The following is an 18,349-nucleotide window of genomic DNA, read 5'->3' as shown; positions in this document are numbered from 1 at the left end:
GCCTCAGCAAATTTAACAAGATTGAAATCATACCAAGCATATTCTCTGATCACAAAGCTTTGAAATTGGATATCAACTGCAAAGAAAGCAGGAAAAAACACAAATACATGGAGATTAAACAACATACTATTAAAGAACGACTGGGTCAAAGAAGAAATTAGAGGAGAGCTCAAAAGATACATAGAAACAAATGACAATGAAAATACATCCTACCAAAATTTTTGGGATGCCGCAAAAGCAGTTTTAAGAGGGAAATTTATATCACTACAGGCCTATCTCAAGAAACAAGAAAAATCCCAAATAAATAACCTCATGTTACACATTTAAAAACTAGAAAAAGAAGAACAAGTGAAACCCAAGGTCAGCAGAAGAAAGGAAATAACAAAAATCAGAGCAGAACTAAATGAAATAGAGAACAAAAAGACAATAGCAAAAATTAATGTGAAAAAAAGCTGGTTCTTTGAAAAATTAATAAAATCGATAAACCCTTGGCTAGACTCACTAAGAAAAAAAGAGTAAAGACACTAATTAACAAAATCAGAAATGAGAAAGGGGAAGTTATCACGGACACCACAGAAATACAAAGGATTATCCAAGAATACTATGAAGGACTATATACCACCAAATTTAATAACTTAGAAGAAATGGACAAGTTCTTATAAACATATAGCCTTCCAAGACTGAATCATGAAGAACTGGAAAATCTTAACAGGCCCATCTCCAGTAACGAAATTGAATCAATCATCAAAAACCTTCCCAAAATCAAAAGTCCTGGACCAGATGGCTTCACCAGTGAATTCTACCAAACCTTCAAAGAGGATCTAATATCAATCCTGCTCAAACTCTTCCAAAAAATTGAAGAAGAGTCAGTACTCCCTAACTCATTTTATGAGGCCAACATTACCCTGATACCAAAACCTGGTAAGGACAACACAAAAAAAGAAAACTACAGAACTACATCTCTGATGAACACAGATGCTAAAATCCTAAACAAAATTCTAGCAAATCGAATACAACAATGCATTAAAAAGATTATTCATCACGACCAAGTGGGGTTCATCCCCGGGGAACAAGGATGTTTCAACATTCGCAAATCCATCAATGTGATACATCACATAAACAAAATAAAGGACAAAAATCATATGATTCTATCAATTGATGCAGAAAAAGCATTTGATAAGATACAACATCCATTTATGATTAAAACACTTACTAAAATGGGTATAGAAGGAAAATACCTCAACATAATAAAGGCCATATAGGACAAGCCCTCAGCTAATCTCATAATTAATGGTGAAAAGCTGAAGCTCTTTGCTCTACGTTCAGGAACACGACAAGGTTGTCCCCTATCACCTCTGCTATTCAACATAGTGTTGGAAGTCCTCGCCAGAGCTATCAGGCAAGAGAAAGAAATAAAAGGCATCCAAATCGGGAATGAAGAACTTAAATTGTCACTCTTTGCAGATCACATGATGCTATATATAGAAAACCCTAAAGACTCCACCAAAAAGCTATTAGAAACAATCAATGAATACAGTAAAGTTGCTGGCTACAAAATCAACGTACAAAAGTCCATTGCTTTCCTATATACCAACAATGAAATCTCAGAAAAAGAGATAGAAAAAACAATTCCTTTTGCAATTGCAGCAAAAAGAATAAAATACCTTGGAATAAACTTAACCAAGGATGTGAAGGATTTATATGCTGAAAACTATAAGACATTTTTGAAAGAAATTGAAGAAGACACAAAGAAATGGAAAGACATTCCGTGCTCATGGATTGGAAGAATCAACATAGTTAAAATGGCCATATTACCCAAAGCCATATACAGATTTAATGCAATCCCCATTAAAATCCCAATGGCATTTTTTAAAGAAATAGAACAAAAAATCATCAGATTTGTTTGGAACCACAAAAGACCCCGAATAGCCAAAGCAATATTTAAAAAAAAGAACAATACTGGAGGTATCACACTCCCTGATTTTTCCTTGTACTACAGGGCTACAATAATCAAAAAAGCTTGGTATTGGCGGAAAAACAGACACATAGACCAATGGAATAGAATTGAGAACCCAGAAATAAAACCACATAAATATGGACAGATAATTTTTGACAAAGAAGCTAAAAACATACAATGGAGGAAAGACAGCCTCTTCAATAAATGGTGCTGGCAGAATTGGATAGCTACGTGCAAAAGAATGAAACTGGACTGCTATCTGTCTCTATGTACCAAAATTAATTCAAAATGGATCAAAGACTTAAGTATAAGACCTGACACAATAAACTGCATTGAAGAAAACATAGGTACTAAACTTATGGACCTTGGGTTCAAAGAGCATTTTATGAATTTGACTCCAAAGGCAATGGAAGTAAAAACTAAAATAAACGAATGGGAATATATGAAACTGAAAATCTTCTGCACAGCAAAAGAAACTATTGACAAAATAATGAGGCAACCAACTGAATGGGAGAAGATTTTCGCAAACAGTTCCTCTGATAAGGGGCTAATATCCAAAATATACAAGGAACTCATGAAACTCAACAACAAAAAATCAAACAACCCAATTGCAAAATGGACAGAGTACCTGAAGAGACATTTCTCCAAAGAGGATATACAAATGGCAAATAGACATATGAAAAAATGCTCAACATCGCTAATCATCAGAGAAATGCAAATGAAAACCACAATGAGATATCACCTCACCCCAGTCAGAATGGCTTTCATCAACAAAACAAATAGTAACAAGTGTTGGAGAGGCTGTGGAGAAAAAGGAACTCTCATACACTGTTGATGGGAATGCAGACTGGTGCAGCCGCTATGGAAGGTTGGGTATCCGATGGACATGCGTCCTATTTGGGAGACCACCTCAGGGATACTGTGGATACCTGATCATGGCATTGTACATCAGAAGCTAAACATTAATGAATGCCAACTATAATTTTATATATATAATGTGATGGTTCAGTGTGAGGTCGGAGGGATAGTGGATGGGGGGAGGGGGGTTCACAGTATGAGGGATATAAATGATGAACGTCTAAGTATTACCTTGTTTTGTACACCTGAAACTAATAAATACATAAATTAATTTAAAAAAAAAAGAAATTACGAATAGAATTACCATATGACCCAGCAATCGCTCTCCTGGGTATCTACCCCACAAATATAAAAGCATTTCTCTATAGAGACACGTGTACTCCAATGTTCATTGCAGCTTTGTTTACGGTGGCCAAGACATGGAAACAACCAAAATGTCCTTCGATAGATGAATGGATAAAGGAGTTGTGGTACATATACACAATGGAATACTATTCGGCGTTAAGGAAAGATGATATAGGAGCATTTGTGACAACATGGATGGATCTTGAGAGTATAATGCTAAGTGAAATAAGTCAGACAGAAAAAGTAGAGAACCCTATGATTTCACTGATATGTGGTATATAAACCAAAAAGAACAAGACAAACAAATGAGAAAGAAAAACTCATAGACACAGACAATAATTTAGTGGTTACCAGAGGGTAAGGGGGTGGGGGTTGGGTGATGAGGGTAAAGGGGATCAAATATATGGTGATGGAAGGAGAACTGACTCTGGGTGGTGAACACACAATGGGATTTATAGACGATGTAATACAGAATTGTACACCTGAAATCTATGTAAATTTACTAACAATTGTCACCCCAATAAATTTAATTAAAAAAAAAGAAAAGATGATATAGGAACATTTGTGACAACATGGATGGATCTTGAGAGTATGATGTTAAGCGAAATAAGACAGAAAAAGCAGAGAACCCTATTATTTCACTGATATGTGGTATATAAACCAAAAACAACAAAAGAACAAGACAAACAAATGAGAAAGGAAAACTCATAGACACAGACAATAGTTTAGTGGTTACCAGAGGGTCAGAGATGTGGGGGTTGGGAGATGAGGGTAAGGGGCATTATTTCAATTTTTGACATGGTTATTGGATTGGCAGATAGTACAAAATGTAGGTATACTGTATCTAGATATCAGGAACACATTGATGAAGTCTCTCATGATATGCCTGGAAAAAGACTGAGAAATGTGGGTTGTGCATTAGTAAAATAATATTGCCTGATGGGAAAATATCAACCTGCATGGAAATTCCAGTGGCATGCTACAGAGCTCTGACCTTGATCGTCCCCTATATACCATTTTTATTAACGACTTACATAAAAGTGAGGAAAGCATACCTAACAAACCTAAAGATGACACAATTATGGTAGCAATACTATGCATAATTTGTATGGCAGAATTAGAATTCAGCTCCATCTCCACAGGCTAACAAAATGAAATCAAATTAGGCCAAATCAAGCCTGTGATCATATTTCCACCTGTACCCCTACATCCCAAATACACAATTTAAAAAAGCTTCAACTATATAATTATGGAATAAATGAATTGTGGCTTAGCCTTTGAACTTGTTAAAAAGTTTTAAGAGTTTAGTTACCAAGTGTTCTCAATATGTATCAGTTGTGTTATGTAGCCTTCAAAAAAGCTGATAGTGGAGAGCATTAACAGAAATATTTAATTAGAAAAAGGGACAGAACTGATTGTTGGTGATTCCTAAATAAGTCAGTCTAACAAGATGATTGCAAAGACTTCCATCTAAGGCACTTGAGATCTACTCCCAGACCTTGCTCATGGGGCAGCCATAAATGGCCATGGTGATGTTTTTTAAAAATCACATGACCTTCTCTCCCCTTAGCCTTAGGTGACTGAGAAAATTACTGACAAGGCTTGCCAAGAAACTTAAACTCAACCTGGTACAAAAGGGATTAACCGGGCTAATCAAATTCCCTCTCTTATGTTTCTGAACTAAAGGGGAACAGAATTTGTCACCCCAAAGTATGTCTCTTTGGCATGTTGGTTATTTTGGGTGATTGGTTTGAAGAGACAGCAGATACAGGATAAGCTCTGAAAACCAAGTAGAAGTTACCCTTTGTAAGAGACATTAACATTTGTAAGGAAACTCTTCATTTGTAAGCATGTCACCCCCTTTTTACCAGGAAGAAGAGGATGACTCAATCTCCAGAATCTCTTAACAATGGAAAAGGCATAAAAACCTTACCCTTGTTCTCCATACTTTTCCTGATAATCTCCCGTAACTGTCTCCCCACTCACAATATCTTTCTTTTGTCTTCAGCTGAAGATGGTATTTAAGGTGATGGCTTGTGCCATTTTGACAAGTTATTTAGTTTTCTAGGTCTCTTCCATGTATACAAGAGGTATACATGTTATTAAAATTCTGTTTGCTTTTTTCCCTGTAATTTTTTTGTTATAGGGTGGTCTCAGTCAAGAACCTATAAGGATAGAAGAAAAATAATTTTTCCTCCCCTACAGAACCTGCAGCCAGCAAGAGAATTAGACAGTTAGGAATGGAACGTGCAGCTGAAGGGATGAGATAAGAGGCGCCACGTGGTACACTAGGAGTCTTGTGGTACTCTGGAAACCAGACGGTATTATGAGAAAGTAGAAATTATGTGGTAGATAAAAGAAATATTGAGCTAATGATACGCTACTGGACAAAGAAAGGGACAGAGAGGGACAAAAATGGCGAGAATTGCTGAGTCACATTAGTGCCAGAGATCTACTGACCTTACCTTCCTGTGGGGGTAAACTAATCTTACTTTGGTTTCCAGGAACTGACTGTATACTTAAAAAGATGTTTTCATTACTACAGGCAACCTGAGTGACCTGTGCTCCTTGTAACCAAAGAGCCTAATAAGAACCCCCACCTATATTCAGCCATGGCCACGACACTTCCAGAGCAGTTTGGACAAACTGGATTGTGGGACTGGAATGTTGAGAGACCAGGATGGAGAGTTTGAAACCAGTTAATGTGAGGAACAGGTGAAGGAACTGGGGAAACATTTAGTTAAAATAAGAGAAGAATCAGGAATACTCAATTGCTGTCAGGTGTGAGCGGTATTTTATTTATTCTGTGAGACTCTAGAACTAGACCTGGGAGAAATGGGCAGACTTCACAGGTGAGAAATTTTGGTTCAATAAGTATGTTCCATTAGTTGTGTGTGATGGCATGGAATGTGTTAGGAATGAGTCAAGTCCCTGTTTTGGCAATATTTAAGCAGAGGCAGGTGACCACTTAGTAGGGGTAGAAGTATTACTTTTGAATTGTGTAATGCTTTACAATGTATGAGGCACTTTGTGCTACACTAGCTTCATCTTCCTACAACCTGTTGAGACACGCAGTTTTATATTCATTTTTACAGATGAAGAGCTGAGGCTCAAACAGGTTATGTTACACAGTCATGAGTAAGCACCAGGGTACCCACAGTCACTTTTTATTGAATAAATGTGAGATAAACATTTTAAAGGATATATTTGGAATATTCTAGCTGATCGGGATGATAGAATTTCTAGGTTTTTTTAAAAAGTCATCCATGTGATGCTGAATATATTTTCAAATGTACTAAAAAGATATTCTCTGCTCAGTTTCACATGAAAACTTATGCTCTTCTCTGTGTCTTGTGAAAATGAGACCAATTAATACATTCCTTGTATAGAAACAGAAGGTCCGTGGGTGCAGTTTGTACAAACATGACTAGATGCACATTTAAAATAAAAATAGTTCTCTCTCTCCATTTGCCTGAGCCCATTCCCCACCCTCCTTCCAGTTTTCCTGTTATTTGGCTTCTTGGAGGAAATGAGTGTGTTTCCTTGTCAGGATTGTTAGTTAACCAGATTGTCTCAGTATTTCCTTAGCTCTTTATCACTAAGTCCTGCAAAGAAATTTTTGAAAAAGTGTGTAAATCACCACCGTTAGTGAAAACTCCTTGAATATATAGTGTGCATTGATCTCTGCTTCTCTCACTTCATTCACCACTCCGCTTTCAATTTTTAAAAAAATGATACACAAACCCTATCACTAGCACAGTTCTCATTGGGTTAACTTCATTGTATGTGCTGGCTGCTATATTTTCTCTTGGGAGATATCGGAAATATCAGTTTATGAAGCTATGTAATTTAGTAAGTGATGGATGATACAGAGTTTCCTGGATTTGGGCCATGCTTTCAGTTTGTTGGTAGTGACATATTCTCTGATGCCATGGCTGGCATTTAACTTAATATGCTGCTTAGGAAAACAATAACCAGCCTTATAATGTGGGTTTATTAGTCCTTCCCTTTCCATTCCAATTTCTAGATATTAGGATAGAAATTGATCACAACTGACACCACACATTGCTTTCCAAGTGATAAATTATACCCATTGTTTACATACGAATGTGTTTAGAAAAAGCTTTGGTGGAAAAAGCATGTAGAAGACAAAGGGAAGTCCTTGAATTTATAAGATAACAGAACACTATCTTTTATTAGGTAATGTTTTTCTATGTTAATAGAAAGTTATAATTTTTTATTTAAGATAGTGACTAGAAATTATGAACAATTTCTCAGTTAATCCCATCTAGTGTTAAAAGTCTGTTATGATGAAGGGACATAGAGCTGTGGAGGAGTAAAACTTAAATCACATGGCAAAGATTTGAGGAATGAACCTGGAAATGTAAACATATGAAGTAACAGAAAAAATAGAGGCAAGCTTATTTGCTCAAAAGACCAAATTTCATCCTAAAGGCAGAATCAAGTTATACGCGGACTTCCACTTCACGAAGGAAATCCTTTTTTAAAAATGTTCGAAGGCAATTTACTTTTTCAAAGAATCTTATAATAAATAAAATGCAAACAATTGCTGTTTCTCCGATTGTGTTTGGATTTTCCTGTAGTATTGCTGTTTCTTAAATCAAGGGACCATTACATTTTAGTAGTTTGAGGATGCAATGATACTTTAGATCAGGGGTGTCCAAACTGTGGCCCGAGGGCGAACTGCAGCCCACAATCCATTTTTAATTGGCCTGCAGCAAATTCCAAAAATATAGTTAGTTTTCTTAAATAAACCAGGTGAGGCAATATGTACTTCATCTCGAGTGAGTGGCCCGGCTGATTGTGTATTTTATCGCATATGGCCCTTGGTAAAAAACGTTGAAAAAAGTTTGGACACCCCTGGTTTAGATAATGCCTTTGCTTCCTATGTTTTTGGGGGTGTCTGCCTGTGGGGTGTTTACACATCTATGATCTCATCTTTTCACATGCATCTGCTTTGGTCTGTGTGTGCGGGTATGCCTGAATTTAGATGTGTGAATTGTGCTCTCATCTGTGTTTGCAGAGGGGTCTGCCCTTTTGTCCATGCATGTGAATGTTTATCTCTGTGTTCATGTGTGTGTCTCTGCAGATATCTATGATGAAATGAGTTTCTGTGCTCAGTGAAATCATCCTCTGCCAATCCTTAAGTTTAGTGGGCTCAATAATAATTCAAGTACCTGGTCTCCAATGGTATGTTGCTATTCAAGACCCAGCTGTTATGCAGATGAACTGAGTCCTGTGTACTGGTTGGGGGAACTGGAGCAGCTGGGCTGGGCTGGCTGCGGGTAGTCATTGATCTCCTCTGAAGAGAGTCCACTGCAGGGGGTGGCTTCCTAGCACAGGTGCAGGCATGAGGAGGTGGCGGCGGAGGCGGGAGGGGTCTGAAGGTGAACTGGTTGTGTGGGCTGCTCTGCATGTCTAAAGAGGAGAGAAGAAAAACACAAAATGGAAACTTACTCTATCACTTGGCAATCAGGGAAACACAGCTTGTCAGACTTATCAGATTTCATAATAATATAACCTGTGAGGTGGGGGGAAGAGTTTTAAGTTCAGTCTATCTGTAAATATGTCACTTAACTTCCAAAAACATGTGCCACATGCTCATGAAATGTAAAGCATTCACAGTTGCATTTACATGTAAATTCTTCAGGGCTATAGCTGCTGAAAAGTACATGAGGCTGCCTCACAGAATTTGTCATAGTTTCTGCTACTGAACAAATAAATCATCAACAAGACACGAAGCTACAGAACAGAAGTGAGCTGATTTCGATTAATCGCAAAAGTCTCACTTCAGAAAATACCAGTGAAAGTCACAAATTTATTGCAAGGAAATTCATCTGACACTTCCAGTAAAACTATAAGGCTACCTTCTGACTTACCTCAAAAATGGATGTTAGCCTACCTACAGGGGAGCAAATCCGTACTTCAGAAAAACAGCTCAAAAGTGTGTAACTCAACTGCATGAAACTAATCTCTTTGCCAGTTACCCCTACTCAGAATGATACTTGTAAAAAACAGACTAAAAGAAGTTTGTTTATGTTAATATACTTGGGATGCCAAAAGAAATGTAAAATGGACACTTAGATCCATGTTGCTCAAGCAGTAGTTCGCCATAATTAGAAGTGTCTCGACACTGAGGGTAACCACTTTGAGCACCACTCGTAAATGCAGAAGTCAAACGTGATTTGTATTCATCTTTTATTATCAGTATATATTGAGTATTACAATTTGAATAGTTTCTTATTTTCTTCAAATGTGTATACATTTTTTGTCACCACTGGTATATATATATATATATATATATATATATATATATATATATATATATATATATATATATATATATTCCATGGCCATGCAAAGCACAGTCTGCACCCAGAGCCCACTGCCACCTCTCTAGAAGCTCTGCCATATTAGCAGCAGGGAAGCAGGGAAAATGTTTTGTGTTTTTTTTTCTCTGCCTGTTTGCAGAGGAGGCAGCCTGGGACAGAGGTCCTTATACTTCTTTTGTTGCTATTGTTTGGTATTTTCCCACTGTTTTCCTGGTAGGCACAAGTAAAGACAGTGAGTTAGAATTTGCCCCATGAGAAATACCCCAATTAAACCCCTTTGAAAAGAAATCACTACTGTAGCTGATAGCAACCTCTCTTCCACAGGAGAAACATAATAGATGTCAAGTGATTTGTAATGCCAGCACGGTATGGATAAACTTTGCCTAGAGCATTGCTTTGTCCCACCTCCCAAATGAGTGAGAACTGAAAAGCAGAAAAATGCCAGAGGCTTTTGATGCCTCCCTAAACTCAGCTCTTTTGTGGGGAGACTCACTTTGCAGTGGCTGATCACACACAGACACACACACACACACACACACACTCACACGCACACGCACGCAGGCACGCACACACAAATCACTTCTTTTAGTCCTTCTACCTCAAACTTGAATTTTGAAGATATTGATATGGGTTTTGTATTTAAAATGATACTAGTGCCCGAAGAGCATGACAAATTCTTAATTGTGTTTTCTAGTATGGATGGATCTCCCTTTAAATGAACATACTATATGAACAACAGAATTGTATAAAAGATAGGGAATGGATCAGAGATCATTCATTTTATACAAAGAATTTCTTTAGATAGTAAGCTACCCTTGTGTATCTAAAACAAACAAATGCTTCATGAATTTTCTGAATCACCTCCATTATTCCAGGCCCAGCCCAAATCCCATATCCACCAAAAATCATCATAACTATTTAACATCTCATTAATTTTTTTAAACCTCTGGGCTCATACTTGTAACCATAACCAGAAGTATGCTTTCCACCCTTGGACTCAAAAAGCATTGAATGCTGTGACACAAAGGACCTTAGAGATCCTCTCATTTTGCAGATGAGAAAACCAGTGCTCAGAGAATTGCTTGTCAAGGGACACTTGGCAAATGAGTGGCAAGGCCAAGACTAGACCCCATATCTCCTGACTCTGGCTAGTGCTCCATTCACTGCATTGCAGATCTCAGTAATGCAAGTTCTTTTTCTCCTCCTTAAGATTTAGAGACACAAAATCCCCCACATTTTCTGGAATTTTCACTTATGACATACCACCTTGCATTTATCAGTGAGCTTACCTCTTAGATCATACCTCTTTAAATGTAGAAAAAAAGGCAGTGTTTTGTAATGCTGTGCAACACAGGAGAATGGAAAGAGCACAGAATTTCGGGATATTGCAAACCTGGGTTTGAGTTCTGCCTCTGCTTTTTTGAAGATTTAACCTCTCATTTGTAAAATGAATATAACCACCTTTTTTTTTAAACAAGTTTAATTCATGTAAACTGTACTTGGACATAGTATGTCAGTGGTATTTGTTTATTGAATGTAGTAGAAATATGAAACTTTAACACTGGAAATGACCATAGGGAGCAATTAGTTGAGGCCTCCGTCCTCCCTCCTGCGTTTTACAGATGAAGAACTCAAGGTTTAGAAAGGTCAAGTGACTTTTTCAAAGTAATTCAACTTGTGTGAATTTGCCTGCCTATGTCTCATGATTCCCAGCCCAGTACTCTTTCCATTATACTCTTCTAGAGAATAAATATGACTTTCTTCTCTGACTTTAACACTTAGTATTCTTATCATAAATTTGGGACCTGAGTTTGCCTTTTACAGCATTACACTGATATCCCGTGTTTTTGTATTATCTTCCAAAATAGACTCATGTTTCTTAGAGCAAAATTATCTATTTTTAGTGTTAGGTACAGAGTAAGATTCCTAAAAGCTTTTATTGACAAAAAACTGTTTTCCTGGTCCATCCTCAGTGTTCCTCTAGCTCTTTCATTCTGATGTAGCTACTGGACAACTATTTGATAGTTCACAGAGCAGTAGATTTCCCCTTTGGGGGTCACAGTGGAATCTCTCTAAAAGCTATGGGGAAAGACAGTGATACTTTGAAAAGAGTGCTTAAAATCATGCCCCTCCAAGACATGAAAAGAGCAGCAGTGACTCACTGTACAGATTTGCCATCTAAATCCATGAACTTAATGACACGGGGAAATGAAGCAAATGATGTGACTCCAGAGATAGAAAAAGAAAAGGAATCAATTTTAGGTCTTTGGTTCATAACATCTCCAAATGACACAGGACATCTATTATTCTAATCAGTAGCATTTCTGCCACTACAGTTGTTCAAAAGAAAGAAAGCTTATATTCATTACAATTGTTCAAAACAAAAAAAAATCTCTCAACGTCATCAGGATTTACTGCTTCCTGGATTTCGTGAAAATCTTTCCAATTCCCTTATTATTATGAAAAAATGATAAAAAAATTCTACTTCATTTCTTCTTCATCAAAAACTACAGTTGTAGTATTATATTAAACCACATCTGCTACAGATATATATAATGCATGTATATATATATATATAGTGCATCTGTTTTGATTTATATTTATTTGTTCTGTATTTTTGTTTACATATTTTAAATATTTAGAGACTTCCCTACTTATTAAAAACTGTTTTTAAAAGCTTTCACAATATTGGACTGTTGCACTGAGTGGAATACATCCAGATCATAAGCCCACGTGAAATGCAAATCATTTTAGCAACATTCTTTTTTTATGGAGTAAAATTATTTTTATTATTGATAATCACTCACTACCCTTTTTTTTCAGGTTTCCTTGTTTGATTTTTTAATTTATTAGGGTGACATTTGTTGGTAAAATTACATAGAGTTCAGGTGTACAATTCTGTATTACATCATCTATAAATCCCATTGTGTGTTCACCACCCAGAATCAGTTTTCCTTCCATCACCATATATTTGATCCCCCTTACCCTCATCTTCCACCCCCTACACCCTTAACCTCTGGAAACCACTAAACTATTGTCTGTGTCTATGAGTTTTTGTTTCTCATTTGTTTGTCTTGTTCTTTTATTGTTTTTGGTTTATATACCACTTATCAGTGAAATCATACGGTTCTCTGCTGTTTCTGTCTGACTTATTTCGCTTAGCATTATACTCTCAAGATCCATCCATGTTGTCACAAATATTCCTATATCATCTTTTTTTACCGCCGAATAGTATTCCATTGTGTATATATACCACAACTTCTTTTTTTTTTCTCCTTCTTTTTTTATTTATTTATTAGTTTCAGGTGTACAAGACAAGGTGATACTTAGACGTTCATCATTTATATCCCTCACACTGTGAACCCCCCTCCCCCCATCCACTATCCCTCCGACCTCACACTGAACCATCACATTATATATATAAAATTATAGTTGGCATTCATTAATGTTTAGCTTCTGGTGTACAATGCCATGATCAGGTATCCACAGTATCCCTGAGGTGGTCTCCCAAATAGGATGCATGTCCATCGGATACCCAACAAAATCTTTACATCATTATTGAATACCTTCCCCAAATTAATTTTCAAAAAAACCCTGAGGCCATCTTGTGGTTACCAGCTGCTTCCAAATCCCTTCACCTTTCCCCTTATCCCCAACCCCCCCCCCACACCCATCGAACAACTCTCGGTTTTTTCTTTGTGTCCCCAAAACTGTTTCTGATTAGTTCATTCACATAGTCTTTTCTTTAGATTCCATATATAAGTGAGATCATATGGTACTTGTCTTTCTCTTTCTGACTTATTTCACTTAACATAATGTTCTCTAGATCCATCCATGTTGCTGCAAATGATAAGATTTCTTTCTTCTTTATGGCTGCGTAATACTCCATTGTATAAATGTACCACAGCTTCTTAATCCAGTCATCTACCGATGGGCATTTCGGTTATTTCCATATCTTGGCTATTGTGTAAAGTGCTGCAATAAACATAGGAGTGCATACAGATTTTTGAATTGGAGTTTTGGATTTCTCCGGGTAGATGCCTAGGAGTGGAATTACTGGATCATAGGGTAGTTCCATTTTCAGATTCCTGAGATACCTCCATACTGTTTTCCATAGTGGCTGCACTAATCTGCAATCCCACCAACAGTGCACTAGCGTTCCCTTTTCTCCACATCCGCGCCAGCATTTGTTGTTTGTTGATTTATTGATGATAGCCATTTTGACTGGAGTGAGGTGGTATCTCATTGTGGTTTTTATTTGCATTTCTCTGATGGTTAGTGAGGTTGAGCATTTCTTCATATGTCTTCTTGCCTTCTGTATGTCCTTTTTAGAAAAATGTCTCCTCAAGTCCTCTGCCCATTTTTTAATTGGGTAGTTTGTTTTTTTGGAGTTGAGTTGAGTAAGTTTTTTATAGATTTGTGATATTAATCCCTTATCAGATATATCATTGGCAAATATCTTTTCCCATACAGTAGGATCCCTTTTTGTTTTATTGATGGTTTCCTTTGCTGTGAAAAAACTTTTTAGTTTGATGTAATCCCACATGTTTATTTTTTCTCTTACTTCCCTCGCGCGAGGGGATATATCAGTGAAAATCTTACTCCGGGTAATGTCCATGAAGTTTCTTCCTATATTTTCTTCTAGATATTTTATGGTTTCAGATCTTACATTTAAGTCTTTAAGCCATTTTGAATTTGTTTTTGTATATGGTGTAAGTAGGTGGTCCAGCTTCATTTTCTTGCATGTGTCTGTCCAGGTTTCCCAACACCACTTATTGAACAGACTGTCTTTACCCCATCGTACATTCTTGCTTCCATTGTCGTAGATTAGATGGGCATATAGGCATGGATTTACGTCTGGACTCTGTATTCTGTTCCATTGATCTATGTGTCAATTTTAATGCCAGTACCATGCTGTTTTGATTACTGTAGCCTTGTAGTATAGTTTGAAGTCAAGTATCGTTATACCTCCCACTTTGTTCTTATTTCTCAAGATTGCTGAGGCTATCCGGCGTCTTTTATGTTCCGATATAAATTTTAGGATTATATGTTCTATTTCTGTGAAAAACGTCGTTGGTAGCTTGATAGGAATTGCGTTGAATATGTATATTGCCTTAGGCAGTATGGACATTTTAACTATATTAATTCTTCCTATCCATAAACATGGAATGTGTTTCCATCTATTTATGTCTTCTTTCATTTCTTTCTTCAGTGTCGTATAATTTTCTGAGTACAGAACTTTTACATCTTTGGTTAGATTTATTCCCAGATATTTTATAGTCTTTGAGCAATTGTAAATGGAATTGTTTTTTTAATTTCTCCTTCTGCTATTTATCATTGGTATATACAAATGCAACTGATTTCCGAATTTTAATTTTATACCCTGCTACTTTACTAAATTCATCTATCAGTTCTAATAGTTTCTTGGTGGAGTCTTCAGGGTTCTCTCTATATAGTATCATATCATCTGCATATAATGATAATTTTACTTCCTCCTTACCAATTGGGATGCCTTTTATTTCTTTCTCTTGTCTGATTGCTGTGGCTAGAACTTCCAGCACTATGTTGAATAGAAGTGGAGAAAGTGGGCAACCTTGTCTTGTTCCTGATCTTAGGGGGAATGGTTTTAGCTTTTCCCCATTGAGTATGATGTTAGCTGTGGGTTTGTCATATATAGCCTTTATTATGTTAAGATATGATCCCTCTATTCCCACTTTCTTGAGGGTTTTTATCATAAAAGGTTGCTGTATTTTATCAAATGCTTTTTCTGCATCTATTGATATGATCATGTGATTTTTATTTTTCATTTTGTTAATGTGGTGTATCACATTAATTGATTTGCGGATGTTGAACCACCCCTGCATACCAGGGATGAATCCCACTTGATCATGGTGTATGATCTTTTTAATGTATTGCTGAATTCTGTTTGCTAATATTTTGTTGAGAATTTTTGCATCTATGTTCATTAGAGATATCGGCCTGTAGTTTTCTTTCTTTGTGGTGTCTTTGTCTGCTTTTGGGATCAGGGTGATAGTGGCTTCGTAAAAAGTGTTTGGGAGTCTTCCTTCCTTCTGGATTTTTTGGAAGAGCTTGAGGAGAATAGGTGATAATTCTTTTTTGAATGTTTTGAAAAATTCACCTGTAAAGCCATCTGGTCCAGGGCTTTTGTTTGTTGGGAGATTATTGATTACTGATTCAATTTCCTGGTAGTAATCAGACTGTTCAGGCTTTCTGTTTCTTCTTGAGTTAGCCTTGGAAGGTTGTGCGCCTCTAGAAAATTGTCCATTTCTTTAAGGTTGTCAAATTTGTTGGCATATAGTTGCTCATAGTAATTTCTTAAAATTTTTTGTATTTCTGTGGTGTCTGTTGTCACTTCTCCTCTTCCATTTCTGATTTTATTAATTTGGGTCCTCTCTCTCCTTTTTTTAATGAGTCTGGCTAAAGGTTTGTCAATTTTGTTTATCTTCTCTAAGAACCAACTCTTGGATTCATTGATCTTTTGTATTGTTTTTCTGGTTTCTATTTCATTTATTTCTGCTCTGATCCTTATTATCTCCTTCCTTGTGCTCCCTTTGGGTTTATTTTGCTGTTCTTTTTCCAGATCCCTTAAGTGTGAAGATAAACTGTCAATTAGTGATGTTTCTTGTTTCTTTAGGTAGGCCTGCAGTGCTATGAACTTCCCTCTTAGGACTGCTTTCGCAGCATCCCATAATTTTTGGGTCGTCGTGTTCTCATTCTCATTTGTCTCAAGATATCTTTTGATTTCTTCTTTGATCTGCTGCTTGACCCATTCATTATTTAGCAACATATTATTCAGCCTCCATGAATTGGTGTATCTTCCTGGTTTTTTTCCCCTGTAGTTCATTTCTAATTTCATAGCACTGTGGTCAGAGAAGACAATTGGTATGATTTCAATTTTCTTAAATTTATCAAGGCTTGTTTTGTGGCCTAACATATGATCTATCTTAGAAAATATTCCATGAGCACTTGAGAAGAACGTGTATTCTGCAGCATTGGGGTGAAATGCTCTGAAAATATCAATTAAATTCAACTGCTCCAAAGTATCATTTAGGGCTGTTGTTTCCATATTGATTTTCTGTCTGATGGACTTATCCCTTGTTGTCAGAGGTGTGTTGAAGTCCCCTACTATGATAGTGTTGCTGTTGATCTCTGTCTTTATGTCCATCAGTACCTGTTTTATATATTTAGGTGCTCCTATTTTAGGTGCATAGATGTTTACTAGGGTTATGTCCTCTTGTCGGATTGATCCCTTTCTTATTATATAGTGCCCATCTTTGTCTTTTAGTATGTTCTTCATTTTAAAGTCTATTTTGTCAGATATAAGTATTGGAACTCCAGCTATGTTTTTTGCTTCCATTTGCATGAAATATGTTACTCCAACCCTTCACTTTCAGCCTGTGTGTGTCTTTTGATCTGAAATGAGTCTCTTGTATACAGCATATACAAGGGTCTTGCTTACTTATCCACTCAGCCACCCTATGTCTCTTGATTGGAGGGTTTAATCCATTTACCTTTAAAGTGATTATTGATAGGTACATAGTTATTGCCATTTTTAAATTTGTAGTAAATTGTTTTCATCTTTCTTCTATTTACAGAAGTCCTTTTAGTATTTCTTGTAATGCTGGCTTGGTTGTAATAAATTCTTTCAATTTGTTCTTTTCTGGGAAGCTCTTTATCTCTCCATCAACTTTAAATGATAGCCTTGCTGGATAAAGCAATCTAGGTTGTAGGCCTTTTTGTTCCATCACTTTGAGTATCTCCTTCCACTCCCTCCTGGCCTTCAATGTTTCTGTAGAAAAGTCATTTGATAGTCTTATGGGAGTTCCCTTGTATGTAACCTTCTGCCTTTCTCTTGCTGCTTTCAAGATTCTCTCTTTGTCTTTAAGCTTTGCCATTTTAAGTATAATGTGTCTTGGTGTGGGCCTGTTTGGGTTTATCCTGGTTGGAACTCTCTGCACTTCCTGGGCTTGTATGTTGGTTTCCTTCATCAGGTTAGGGAAGTTTTCGGACATTATTACCTCAAATATGTTCTCAATCCCTTGCTTCTTCTCTTCGCCTTCTGGTATTCCTATGATGCGCATGTTGTTGCGCTTGATGTTATCCCAGAGGTCTCTTAACCCATCTTCATTGTGTTTCATTCTTTTTTCTTTCTGTTGTTCAGTTTGAGTGATCTCTGCTAACTTGTCTTCTAAGTCGCTGATTCGATCCTCTGCTTCATCTAACCTTCCGGTCATTCCTTCAAGTGAGTTCTTAATTTCGGTAATTGTGTTCTTTAGTTCTAGCTGGTTGTTCGTTAAGATTTCTACATCCTTTTTTAGTTCTAACTGGTTGTTCTTTATGATTTCTATATCCTTTTTTATGTCTTCTCTAAGCTACTTAAACATTCTTATCACCAGTGTCCTGAACTCTGTCTCTGACATGTTGGTTACCTCTGCTTCATTTGGTTCCAGTTGTGGAGGTTTCTTCTGTTCTTTTATTTGGGACATGTTTCTTTGTCTCCCCATTCTGACTGACTCTCTGTGCTTGCTTTGAAGTAGTAGGAAGATCCCCTAGAGCTCTTAGTTCTTGCTGGGTTATCTTATGTATTATGTGTCCTTTATATTTGACTTGGACTACTTCGTTCTTCTCTGCATGTGCTCCACAGGTGGTTCGTATACCACAACTTCTTTATCCATTCATCTATCGAAGGACATTTTGGTTGTTTCCATGTCTTGGCCACAGTAAAAAAAGCTGCAATGAACATAGGAGCACAATTGTCTTTATGTATAAATGTTTTCAGATTTTTTGGGTAGATACCCAGGAGTTGGATTGCTGG

The 18,349-nt window shown here is 36.8% G+C and overlaps 1 protein-coding gene across 5 annotated transcripts in view; it reads right to left on the bottom strand.

Moving 5' to 3' along the window:
* Positions 1–18,349, bottom strand: part of TENM1 (teneurin transmembrane protein 1) — a 1,334,622-nt gene that overhangs the window by 516,894 nt on the left and 799,379 nt on the right. For all 5 annotated transcript variants that reach the window (XM_081042768.1, XM_081042771.1, XM_081042770.1 and 2 more), the window contains one exon: positions 8,359–8,599. In XM_081042768.1, the coding sequence (XP_080898894.1) occupies positions 8,359–8,599 (241 nt within the window). The remainder of the gene's footprint in view (positions 1–8,358; positions 8,600–18,349) is intronic.

The sequence above is a fragment of the Rhinolophus hipposideros genome (assembly GCF_964194185.1).
Source record: "Rhinolophus hipposideros genome assembly, chromosome: X".
In the NCBI taxonomy this organism is placed as follows: Eukaryota; Metazoa; Chordata; class Mammalia; order Chiroptera; family Rhinolophidae; genus Rhinolophus; species Rhinolophus hipposideros.
Note: the sequence above shows the minus strand (reverse complement) of the source record. Positions and strands in the feature narration are given on the sequence as shown.